Raw genomic sequence first — 13,344 nt, 5'->3', positions numbered from 1 at the left:
GTAAAAGTAACAATGTATAATCGGCGCTTTGAAATCTCAGAGGTGTGGTATGAATCGCGTTATAAAAAAAAAAATCTAGTTACTAGATTAAAGAAACAATTGCTATGAGCAGCAAAACATACACAACTTTGACAAAGTCACCCATGTCACATAAAAGTACTCGAAAAGAATCCCAGATAACCACACCAGCTCTAAAATCGGTTGTACAATTCTAGAAACACCCCAACAGATAAAGGGAAAGTCGAAAAGATCGGCTGATTTAAGGCGTGTATTGCATTGTATTTATTAATCATGATGCAGTTTCTGAAAAAAGAGCAAGTTACAAATATAAAAACAGATAAAAGACAAGTGCATCAGCAAAAGAACGCTTTTAGAGCATATCATACAATACAATACAATACATAAGGCATGAATTTGCAGGGAGAATAAGGGAAAGATAAAAGTCCGGTATTACAGGCTGGAGATTTTTGCCACTGTCCCCCAATTAAACCAATGCCGTTTTTATTTGTCAAGGCCTTTGCCATTCGGGCAACAGAAGCATCATCTGCTCTCGAGGCTGATGAATTTCTGAGGCTAATTTTAGTGCTCGTAAAGGTCATCTGTTGGTCATTGTGAGGGAAAGCATTCCAGGCTGGCTGCATACCCTCAACAGGCCAATGAACTCCATTCCCAGAATGAGAATTCAAAAAACAAATGTTTTTAATCCACTTTAAAATAAAATATCTCTTACAGGGTTTAATATCGTGTATTTTCAGTTAATGGATACAATGTAATTGTTTTTATGCAGCGCCTCACTCCACCATTCTGCAGTTATCAGGCACGCAATTAAGCATGGTCTTGAATTATCAATGGCAGAAAGTTGGAAGGCTGAGTTTGCCTTTCCAGTACTGAACTTGTGTCCTGCAGATTGAATATGTTGCTACTAGCAAGCACTAAACACTCGGAGACATTTATTACATAATATCAGTTGCAAATAGATGAAAGTAACCCATGTTAAGGGCAGAAGCGCAGTACTAGTAATATACAAGGGTATACACAAGAGTACTTACTGCTAAATTACTTTTTTAAACCAACGCACAATTACAAAACATATAGCAGAAACGCACAATTCCTTGTCACTAGAGCACCCTTTAACGTGATACACCTTAATTCAATGTATCTGCCGGCAACAGAAACATTTTGCATTTTTTTCTGAAAACTAAATCTAAAATCGCATTCTATCTCAGTATCACTTACTTCAACGTAGTCGGACGGAACAAGACCTCGTTCTCCTTGATTGTTTTTTGCTTCCAACCAGCCTCCACCTACATCCTAAAAAAACATAACAGGAAAAGATCAATGACATCCTAATTAAGTCAAAAGATGCTAAAATGTAGATCAAATAAAGGACAATAAACTAATTGTAGTCGATTTTTTTTAAACCGGGCAAGAATGAAAACTTGGAAGAGTCTAAAAATTGTACTATTTAAAGGACACTGCAGGCAGCTAGGGAAGGGCGTGTGCTTAGCCTTGTGGATTATCACTTTGCATTGTTATACTCACTTCCAATCTACTGACAACATAAGGCAAAGAGAGACGATGTTTTGCCAAACGACTATCAAACTCTCACCCAGGCCTCGTGGTAAATAGTGACCATATCTCATTCTCAGGGTGTGCGCCCGTAAATTCCGTTAACGTATGCAGGAACTGTAAGTGTTAATCCTCAAACGTAAGGACAGGACCTCCTCTGTAACATCAGTGAGAGCACCTCACAAGGAAGAACAATCGAGGGACACACACCCAATGCCCACCTGAACTCTCACACATCACACGAGACATGCAGAGAACGACGCACATACGATTTAAAAGGGTTGTATTTGTGGTACATGACCAGCAAAGGCGTCGTCCTTCAGTCATGGCATATCTGCTTACCTGCAAAGCAGATTTTTTTTTTTTTTTAATTCGTTATTATTATTTTTTTTGATAGGTCATCGTTTCAACCTTGTAACAACAAACAGTACAATAAGGCACAAAAAGTGCACCTGAGGATAAAACAGCAAATAATGTAAGGGGCATATCCACACCCACCCCGCCAAGCACAAGGGGCAACTGCATGACATTAGCATATCCAGAAGCTATCACAATGATGAATATAGTACTGCTCTCACACACAACAGCACAGTACAATTATGGCATGGGAGTCGAATCTCCCAGCCTAAGATGAGTGACATAGTATTGCAACTACTTTCCCCACACCTTATAGCATTTGTGCATTTTTAGGTCCATTCCGTTCTTCCATTCCAGTAATCTCGGGGGTTCAGGTGCCTCCCAGTGTCGTTCTACATCTCGCTTGGCGACTGCCAACCCTAAATTACAGAAAAGAAGGTGTGTACTGGGGATGTCGACGTCTCCCGGTACCCCAACAGGATGTACTTAGGGTCAAGTTTCACCAGTTACCCTACTTAGTTCTCTCATCACCAGTGTCCAATATGTCTGAATGGCCAGGCAGCTCCAGAGTGTATGTAGGAGCCCTTCTCATCCCCACACGGGAGACAGGCCAGGGAGGCCACCCATCCAATTCGGTGTAAACGCTCTCTGCGGTAGTATCCCTGATGCTGGATTTTCAGTTGTATCAAGCGTAGGCGAGATTTCATAGCCATCTCCCTTGAGTGCATCAAAGCAGCCTCCCAGTCCACGTCCTCCAAGTCGCCCACCTCTAGGGACCACCGTTCCCTCAATCTGGTCAGTCTAAAGCGGCCTCCCATTCCACATCTTCCAAGTCTCCCACCTCTAGGGAATACTGTTCCCTCAGTCTGTCTGGCATACTGTTGTTCATTGTTTTGTATGTGAAGTATATGGCCTTGGACAACAGTTCTTCTTGCATCAGCCGACCCTCCAATGGGGCGAATTCGGGTAGATCCAGTGTCTTCATGCCCTCTGCCTGCCAGGTATGTTGCAACTGGGCATATTCTCGCTGTAGAAACGCAAATGTCACCAACTCACCCCCTCCAGATGATCCCCCACACATGAGATCCCGAGTAGATCCCAATTTCCAAACACCGTCATCATTCCCATTTTTCTCAGCCACGTCCCTTCCCATAGTAGTGTCTCATGCGTCAATTGTTCGGCCCATTCCACACAGCAAGAGGCTCCCCGACAGGCCTCTACTACCACCTGGGTGGCTGGCACAGTCACTGAAGTCTCTTTTCTCCCCAAAGAGGAAGTGCAGAAAGGAACAGCTAGTGAATTGGTTTTGTTCCAGCTTGTAAGTGGAAGTGCCCTGTGGGGTGAATGCCCAATTGTTAACCGCCACTAGGTGTGCCACACACTAGTAGGCCCTAATGCCTGGCAGTGCAATACCCCCACTCCGATGTGGAGTCACATACACATCTAAATATTGAAAACCTTCAGTCACCACCCGAAATGCCCGGGGGAGACCACTGGGGTCCAGAGAGGTGTAGAAGTGGCAGAGCACCAACCTATTCCAGTTAATAAAGTAGCCTGAATGTGCTACACAGGAAGCAAAGGTATTAAGGATCATGGGTATAGTAGTCTAGAGTTCAGTGATATACAGCAAAATGCCGTCGGCATAGAGAGATTTATTTTTCTCCTCACTAGCCATCTCTGAGATCTTGAACACTGGATAGTACTGTGGGAACAAATCACCATCGCCAAGGGCTCAATGGTAAGAGCGAAAAATAGGGGGGACAAGCAGTACTTCTTGTGTGCCACACTGTACTGAGAATGCCATGGGTAGGACCCGGACCACAGCCATAAGGGCCTGTAAAGCAAGGAAAGCCATCGCTGAAAATGGGGGCCGAAACCAAACTTGCAAAATGTTTGGTGGCGAAAAGGCCAATGTATGGCATTCAAACACCTTTTCTGCACCTAATGCTAGCCAAATATGGGAATATTCTTTTAAAGCCACCTTCAACATCCAGTTATGCATGCGAAAAAGGTTAAGCCTCTTAGACCTACCTGGCATAAAGCCAGACTAGCGTCTGTGAATAAGCAGAACAATCAAAATCAGGAGTTGCGAAGGCAAGAATGGTAGCCACAACCTTCACCTCGACATTTAAAGGTGAGATGGGCCGGTAGAAGCCACAGTTGGTTACAGGCTTACCCTGTTTAGGAATCACAACAAACCCTTGTGCACTGTAGGTCTGGCGGTAGTGTTCCGCGATCTCTCGCCTCCTGAAATAAATTGAGCATATGGAGGGCTGGCAAATTTGAGTATCTTTTGAAAAATTCTGCCAGGAGGACGCCTGGCCCCAGCGTCTTCACTATTTTCAGTTTGGCAATGGCAGTTGCAACTTCTTCCAGGGGATGTCCCTATCCAGTGCCATTTGGTCATAAGGCGGCACTACCGGCAGGTCCACCCGGCCAAGTATTAAGCTACAATAGGGGCATTCATAAACTGGCAGGCCTTGTAGACTGAGGCCTAATATCTATCATATGCTTCTGCAAAGGTCACATCAGTCAAGTGGGGGACCCCTGTGCGATGGTGGACCAAGCAGGACGTCACCTCCCGTCTACCCAGCCAAGCCAGCAGTTTGCCCGCTTTGGCCCCGGCATCATAGAGGTGATATTGCGCAATGCAGAACACTGACCAGATAATGCAAGTACAACACCCTCAGCATGCTTTTAATTTCTTTGCCTCGGTATAGCCTCCATTACATGCCCAGTCCCTGACTTGCCATGCTGCCATTTCCCAGAAGGCTGTTTTCAGTGCTGGATGGGCTGCCATTGCCCAAGCATGCTTCCTCTGCCTGATTCTAGTCATGCGACCATGCAGCCTGGAGCTGGTTTAAACATTTTGCAAGATGATCTTCAGTACGGCTCTGTACATGCCTGTCCAAGGCCTTGAGGTATATGCTTGATGCATATTACATTACTGTTTACAAACAAGGGAAAGGAACCCACAGGTACTTAGGGACCAGGGTAAAATATTTTGAGAAGGAACAACGGGCCCACGAGTGGAGATTTTGGGCCAACAAACCAAAGATATACAATGGAGTCAATTTAAAATTTCCAAATGGAAAATATACTGCAGTTATTGACCTTAAAACAAAAATGAGTGCGAAAACTAGGTATCAAGTGAAATGTAATACTGAAAAAATTCAATCTGGTGCAACAAGATTTGGTTAACTCTCAGGTATTCATCAAGTGAAATAGCATTATATACAATAATAGGGTCACAATTGTTAGGTACCCATACTCATAAAGACTCAATTCAGGATACTCCAGTCGACGAGGTTTCCATCCTTCAACACAAGTTTGGGATCATCATCAGGACAACAATTGTGCTTGAGGAAAGACGGTTATTGCCAAGGTAACCAGATGCCACCTGCAAGGGACCAATACGCAATACTGTAGGAACCACGCTCATGAATAAGGTATGTCAATTAAAGGCGAGCCAAATCAACATAGGTAGCCTGGGAAGGCGCAAAGTGGGTCGCGGGGGATCCAAGTGACAAGTATTGAGAAACAATTATATTGACCCCCAATGTGTATATACGCTTATATGGCCTAAATAGGACAACTGTGATCCCGGATGCTGGGTACCAGAATGACGGGAGCTAAAATGAGTGTGCTGCCCCTTCCAGAAGTCAGCACCGACCTCCAAAGCTACCTATTTTGATTGGCTCACCATTAATAATTGACGCACTGTATTCACAAGCATGAGTCAACCAGCCTGTAGACTGTTGAACAAGTCCAGTCTCAAATTACAGTGCGCCCTTCAGTATCGTCTTCAGTAGCTGAGGTGCCCCAAAGGTAGATGTAGGGAAGTTTTGAGGCAGTGTTGCATTAGTGTTTAAAGTCTTCGAATAAACCTCAAGTGAAGGTACTGTCCCAGAAATTATGGAGTAGCGACATATAAAAGCACCACCCCTGAGCGAGGACATCAGTTCCTTTCTTTTCACACCTTCCGAAGCAGATCTGGAGCACCACTCCCACTTTCATCTGACTTACGAAAATTTCTACCAAAAAAAAAATACAGTGTGCTAGAAAACAATGTCCCCTCCTAAAATAACAGCGTTCAAGTCATGTTGTAATTGAAGAAAATACATGTCCGTCACGGACATGCACAAGATGTGTCTCTGGTATTTCTGCTTGAGGCACAACTCGAAATCATGCATTAAGTGTGCCCCCACGCACCTCAAGGCAATCCAGGATTGGGAGGTGAAGCTTAATGCGACAAAACATAAGAAGTCAAGACCCTGACATAAGTCCCATTCCAGGTCACTAGCATAGACGTGTTCTGCCTTCTGGTTCTTGCAAGACGTCTACCTTGAAATCAAAGTCTTCCACTAAGTCCAAATCAAAGACTAAGTACAAAAAGAAAAAAAGCTCAACTTCACCCCATCCCGCAATTATGTGTTCAAGGAGACAGCGCAGTATGCTAATCAGTCCCTCCTCATATCCCCAAGCACATAGCCGATCCCCCAGCTGGTTCCAGTGCACCTCGAGTTTTCCAGTCCATCAGAAAGTCCAAAGCAAATTGAGGCCTTCAAAGAGGCTACGCTACAGATTTTTGGCCCTTTTCCTGCTCCCTCTGGCATGCGTTTGTGCCCCAAGGGTCTTCTGCAGGGGTCCTCAGTTGGGGTATACACTGCTAGTCTTTCCCCAGTGCCAAATTACACTTTAAAACCCTCCCAGGTCCAGTGGCGGATGCGGATCAGAGATCCACTCCAGCACCTAAACCTGCGCCAGGCTGTGACACGTCTACGCCGGTGTAGACACTACCAACACCGGAAGGGGATTCAATTTCGATGTCTGACCACAAACCGTCTTCAACCCAATCCCAACCAATGTTGCATTACAAAAATATTGAAAAGCAAACAGTCATAATACTGGATTCTGCACCAGTGCTTCTACCAGGGAGGACATACCAACAAAAGCTCCAATATCTATTCTACTCCGACTCTGAACAAGGTACTCCACCAGTGGGAAATGATTATGATGGGGTAGAGGATAGTGACCTCATTATGATGCTGAGAGTTTTTCTATGGGGTTTACAGAATACCAGTGGATTTGATTTCTCCCCGGATGCAGGGATGAACTCACCACCTGGACCACTAACTGAAGGGAGTGAATTATTTGTGGTCGTGGTCTGACAGGCAGCTGAGGTCCTGGATTTGCAGCTGCCCACTGTCAAGACTAATTAATCTGTTAAGACTAATGTACGTACAGAAATTCTACACCCTAGGCCAGCTGCTTCTTTGCCTTTGCACACCTTCAATGAGGTTCTAACCAATAATTTGATGGGCATTTGGTCAAAACCCTGTTGCCTTCCACCTGTGAATAGGCAGGTGACTCGGTGTCACAGACCAGCGCCTTGTCCCTTGACTCTCACTAAACATTCTACTCTAGAAAGCCTGGTGATTCAGGCCTTGACCAATTCTTTCCCTACAACTCTTCTGCATAGGAAGTCCAAGAGGACGGAGGCATTTGGAAATCAAATGTTATTTTCAGCCAGCCTGGCACTGAGATCAGTCATTACAGTCTGTTTGGTGGCCAGCTAGATTTTGACAGTGGCTCTGGAAGACCTTAAGGCCTCTCTGGCTCAAACAATTCACAATGGATTGGGTGTGGCCAAGTAGTAATTTGTACTGGCTTACATATTACTGATTGGTTAAGGAAGACAGTTGGGACAGTGTTATGCTCCACCACCACTCATGGATGTTTTCCACTGGGTTTCTGGAGATGTGCAAGTCTCTCTTGTGGATATGCCTTTTGACAGCAAAAGCCTTTTTTGGACTGTAGAGCCATGGCACACTCCCTGAGACTGCTGTCTCTCACAAAGCAGTTCCTACTTCAGGTTAGGAAATCCAAGGGATACTCCAGTGGGCTTGTGTATAAACAGTGATAATCACCTCAGCTACTGCGGCAATCACCTTAGTACTTTCAAGGTCGAGGCAGGGGTCTGACTGGCACCACACACGCAAGCAGGGCACTAAATAGTCCCAGGGCACTAAATAGTCCCAGGCCCCATTCCCAGAGGCAGCAGTTTTTAAGCTGCTTTAGTTTGCCATTTGATGCACAAGCCCACCCTGTGAGGTCCAGAATTCAACATTTCCTAAAAGGACAGCAATCCAACACATTCAACAAGTGGGTCATACTGACTGTTCAGCATGATTATGCCCTACCCTTTCTGTTTGCTCTGCCACATCTTTCCCTACACTTCCAATCAACTTTCAGAGGAGCACTTCTCCATTCTGTTACAAGAGGTGCAAGTGTTACTCTCCAAAGGTGCTATCTAGAAGGTTCTGGACTTGGAAAGAGGAGAGGGATTTTACTCTCGCTATTTCCTTGAGCCAAAACAAGGATGGAAGCCTCAGGCCTATATTGGATCTTTGAACTCTAAAAGCCTTCCTGTGGAAAACAATTTAAAATGAGGCATTAGACCACAGTTTGGCTGGTCTAGATTTAGAAGTGTGGATGGCGTCCTTGGACCTGCAGACGTATACTTTCATATACCGGTCCTGCAGTCCCACAGGTGTTACCTGCAGTTCTAGGTCGACCAGGAGCATTCAAGTTTGCAGTGCTCCATTTTGGCCTCACCAGTGCCCCTCAGGTGTTCGGGAAAATTATGGTGGTAGTAAAAAAAAACTCAGAGGTTCATGATATGAGTCTTTGCTTACCTCGATGAGTAGCTAGTGAAGGCAGGCTCGCTACACTGTGGACCACTGCCAGATGACTTAACATTAATGTGGTTGTCGCTCGACAAATTGTAATTGCACCGGATTCCTTTGCAGAGCTTTCCATCTATTTGTGCTATCCTGGAAACAGTGCAATTCAAGGCCTTCCCTCTGCCATAGTGAGTCTAGGACATTCAGGCTATGATCTCAATACCTCAGCTTTTGTCCTGGATCTTGGGGAGAGCAGCTCTGAGGCTTCTGGGCCTCTTAGCCAGCTGCATCTCCCTTGTCGACTACACAAGATGGTACATGAAGGCTCTGTAATGGAAGCTGAAGTTTTAGTGAGTCCACCACCAATGTAATCTGTCAGATGCTGTCCAGATTTCGTAAGAGGGGGAAGCTCACCATCTGCTATGGTGGCTGCTCGAACGCAGTTGGTCTAGCATCAGTCCCTCTTCCTTGTAGACCCAGAGCTCGCAGTGCTACCTGATGCATCACGTTGGAGTTACTTATTTGGGGGAGGTGGAGATTTTGGACTTTGTTCTCTGGCAGAAGCCTGGCTCAATTACAATCTGTTGGCGTTGCGGCCATTGGTCTGGCACTGATAGCCTTCCTGCTGCCCTTCAAAGTGAATTTGGTGCACACTCTCACAGACAATGCTACTACCATGTGGTACTGCAACATGGAGTGAAGGGCGGTCTCGTGGGTTTTGAGGCAGGAGGATTTGCACCTCTGGAGTTGGTTGGAAGGTTGGGCATTTTCCTTAACACAAAATGTAGGACAGGGCCTTTGAATGCCAGAGCAGATAAACTAGGCAGGCAGTGTCTGGCGGATCATGAAAGGTATCTGCATTCAGAGTTAGTGCTCAGCATCTTTCTACAGTGGGAAAAAGCCTGATTAGATCTGATCACCACCATCGAGAAAGCATGGTGTAAAATATTTTGCAAGTTGGAGTTTCAATAAAGACACTTGCTAGGAGATGTAGTTCAGCTGGAATGGAGCACAGCACTTCTGCATACCTTTCTGTTCCTGCCTCTCCTGCTCCAGGTTCTGAAAAACACGAGTAACGACCAGACCCAGTTCATCCAAAAGGCTCCTGATTCGGCTAGGAGAGTATTTTACTCAGAATTTCTGGACATAAGCATCTGCCCTCTGCCCAATCTTCCACATCAAGGGTATCTCCTATTGTAGCAGCAGGACACAAACCTTCATTTAAACCTGCACGTTCTATACCTCCATGCTTGGGAGATTGAGTGATAGCAGTTAACTGTATTCGATCTGACTACTAAGTGACTGGTGTCATCCTCGCCACCAGGCGCCCTGCCAAGCATTCCATTTATGCCAGGCAGTGGGGCAAGTTCATATACGTGAATTAATAGAAAAACAAAAATCTGACACACCACATTGGAGGAAATCATATCATAGAAAAACTTAACTCAAGCAAAGACAATTTTGAGGACATACAAAAACTTTAAAAGTAAAGGAAACATTGTAAAGGAAATATTCTTGAGGGAAATTTAAAACTGCATTAAAATTAAGTGGAGTTGGGGACGGGGTGCATAGCAAGCTTCCAGCAATTATGTCTGCATAAACAGAGTGCTTCCGGACTGATACCTGGAATCCTACTTTACCCTTCAAATTGAGGCACACTTTTTTGTCTCATCAATGTGCCGTTGACGGCTTTAACTCCAGCGTGCCTGCAGCCTCATCAGGGGGTGATTAGGAGCACAGATGTAAACCCAAAAAGGGAAACTGTTGCCACGCTTGGGGCTGCTCCCCTGATGCTGCTCCTGCTCAGTATGACCTGGGACTCTGCGCTGGCAGAGCTGGAACAGAACCGATTACCAGGGGACCCACAGCGGCCAGATTGACCCTGACAGGGTGCTGCTGCAGGACTGGCGGTGCAGCACCAGGATGGCTTGGGGGCCTGAGCCTGCATCAAGTAAGGACTAGTGACGCAGCCAGAGTCAGACTGAGCTCCTGCTTCCCCTACAGGCCCTGACAGGGGACATGCCGCATTAAATTGAACTCCAAGGCTCAGTGCTGCTCTGGATCGGAGGCAGGGGCCTGCCTTAAATTTGGAGCAGGACAGAGGATGCAGTGCAGCGATAGGCGCAGCTAACAAGCCCCTGTTACCTGTTGCTTATGCAACATTTGAGTGCTCCGCGGGCCTCTAGCTGCGACTGTACCAGGAGGTGGTATTTCCTCCCAGCGGAAGGTAGAGCCCCAATGGCCCTCCTTGCAGCCTAGCCACTAATAGGTCATTGCCTTTCGTGCACACAGGAGTAACAAACAGACCTCCTCTCCCAACCTTAAGAGGTATGCTAGTATGGCCCTTCCTAAGATTGTGATGCACTTTCTCACTGTTTGAGGGGATGACTCCTGCCTCCCCTTGGTCCCTTGCTGTTGGGGGTGTAAAAATATTTTGCCAATGCACACTATTGCCACCCCGTCAACCCTCCTCCCCGACCCAACTTGTGGCATAGCTTCTACTCCATCATATTGTTAATATGGGTTGAGGTCAATCTAAACAGCACCTCCTAGTTTCTATCACAGACCCTGCTGGAAGGAAAGGGGTCACCTGCTGCTACCCCAACCTAATCATGCATCTGTAAAAATATCAAGAGGGCACAACAAAGAACTGATTAACCCTGTGGGACTAGCTAGGCAGAAGTATTAATAGCCCCTGCACACTTAGGGCCAGATGTATTATGCATTTTTGGGATCGCAAAAATGCATTTTGGTATGTATGAATCCCAATTTGCAATTCAGTAACTTGTTACTGAATCGCAAATTGGAATTGCTACTACATACCGATTCGGTATTAGGAAGGGACATGTCAAGGGCGTCCCTTCCTAATACCGAATTGCAGAGGTATGTAGGAATGTTTTGTGACCAAAATGCGGTCGCGAAACATTTGCTTTTTACCACCTACTTCAAATAGGTGGTAACCCATTTGCAATCGGGAAGGGGTTCCCAAGGGACCCCTTCCCCTTTGTGAATGCATATGAAAAAAAATTTAAGAGCAGGCAGTGGTCCCATGGAGCAGGCAGTGGTCCCTTCTCTTAATGCATCCAGTTTTCCTCTAAGGAAAATGGGTTGCATTTAAAAAAAAATAAAAAAATAAAAAAAATAAAGCTTTACTTAAAAGCAATCACAAACATGGTGGTCTGCTGAGCCCAGCAGGCCACCATCCCTGTAATTGTAGCCATTCACAATGGGTTGCAAATTGCGACCTACCACATGAGTATTACTGAGGTAGGTCGATTTGCGAGCCGTTGGGAATCGCTAAATGAAACTCCGGGAGTTTCATACATTCAAATATCAATTACCTAGTTACTATTCGCAGAAAATCACAATTAGTTAATCACTAATAGGAAAAATTATACATCTAGCCCTAAATCCTTTGGGCGCCTTGATACTCTGCAAACACTGGACTGAGAGGCCCTCTGGATTCATGTGCTTCCCAATCCACTGCATCTGACTGCTACTCCGTGTTGGCACCTGCAGAGTATGTGCCTCTCATCCTGGTTGAATCTCCAGTGGATAAGCTTTGTGCTATATTACAAAAAATACAAGGTTCCAGAATAGCAATCTAATGAAGACTCTGCGCCATTACGTCAGATCTCAGTCTCCTAAAAGACGACCATTGTAAACTGGCAGAGTCAGATCCACAGAGACAGTCCTATCCTCATTTACACCCTGGCAAAAAGAGCAGACCGCAGCATTTAACTCTGCAAACAAGTTGATGTCCTGCAGGAGCGGGTGAAAGATGCATAAGGAAGTGCATGACGGAACAACGTCCTCATCATAGGAATGCCAGAAGGTGTTGGGAGTACCACCGCCATGCAATATATAGAGGACTGGCTTCAGAACAAGGTAATAGCAACGGGGCTGCCAGAACTGTTCATATTATAAAGGTTGCACCTTTCTGGCCCACATTCTCAATTTCAGGGACCGAGATATGATCCTCCAATGTGCCAGGATGAAAGCACCCCTCACGATGGACAACGTTCCCGGATTACACACTTGCAATGCAGCGTGCCTCCTACCAGGTGATCAAACAATAACTACGTAAGCCCCTTCTTTTCCCTACAAAACTTAGTGATCTATGAACAATGAACCCTCTTTCCGATACACCAGAAGCCACGTGGGACTGGTTAGAAGAACACTTCCTAACTTCCAAGAGGCCTGAGCCACTAGACCCACCAGCATCAAAACATCAGAGACAGCCTCAGAAGTGGAGACCTGGACCTTGCTTTCACCCCTGGACGACGGTCGCCCTGTCCCTACACCAGGCCTTGGAAAGATAACAAGCTGTGCTTGCATCTGCCGTTTCCCTTCGGGAACCGCACCAGTTCGTCTGATAGAATATCAGACTCTGACTCCTGTGCAAGCGTGGCACTTTTTCCTTCAATCACTCCGTAAACAGCCAACGATTTAATTGGAAAGCATGTAGGGAGTACAGATACTCATAAAATGACTGCCTGTTGGTAACCGTACCAAATATTATGAGCCCTCCCCTTTCTCTTTCAAATTGATATCAGAAGCTCAACAGGAGCCCTACCCAACATGGTAGGTCGAAACAGTATGGGAGTTCTCTCCACTTTCCGGCCTCTTTCTTCCCAGGATTCCTGACATTGTGGGGTTCTAAATCCACATAATACATCAGATGCTGTTGCCAAGCTTCCCACTAGGAATATTCACTATGACCATATGTTTC

At 45.7% G+C, this 13,344-nt stretch overlaps 1 protein-coding gene across 2 annotated transcripts in view; it reads right to left on the bottom strand.

Moving 5' to 3' along the window:
- The window catches only part of SNX9 (sorting nexin 9), an 844,750-nt gene that overhangs the window by 578,258 nt on the left and 253,148 nt on the right, over positions 1–13,344 (bottom strand). For both annotated transcript variants that reach the window (XM_069235304.1, XM_069235305.1), the window contains exon 3: positions 1,237–1,311. In XM_069235304.1, the coding sequence (XP_069091405.1) occupies positions 1,237–1,311 (75 nt within the window). The remainder of the gene's footprint in view (positions 1–1,236; positions 1,312–13,344) is intronic.

The sequence above is a fragment of the Pleurodeles waltl genome, chromosome 5 (assembly GCF_031143425.1).
Source record: "Pleurodeles waltl isolate 20211129_DDA chromosome 5, aPleWal1.hap1.20221129, whole genome shotgun sequence".
NCBI lineage: Eukaryota > Metazoa > Chordata > Amphibia > Caudata > Salamandridae > Pleurodeles > Pleurodeles waltl.
Note: the sequence above shows the minus strand (reverse complement) of the source record. Positions and strands in the feature narration are given on the sequence as shown.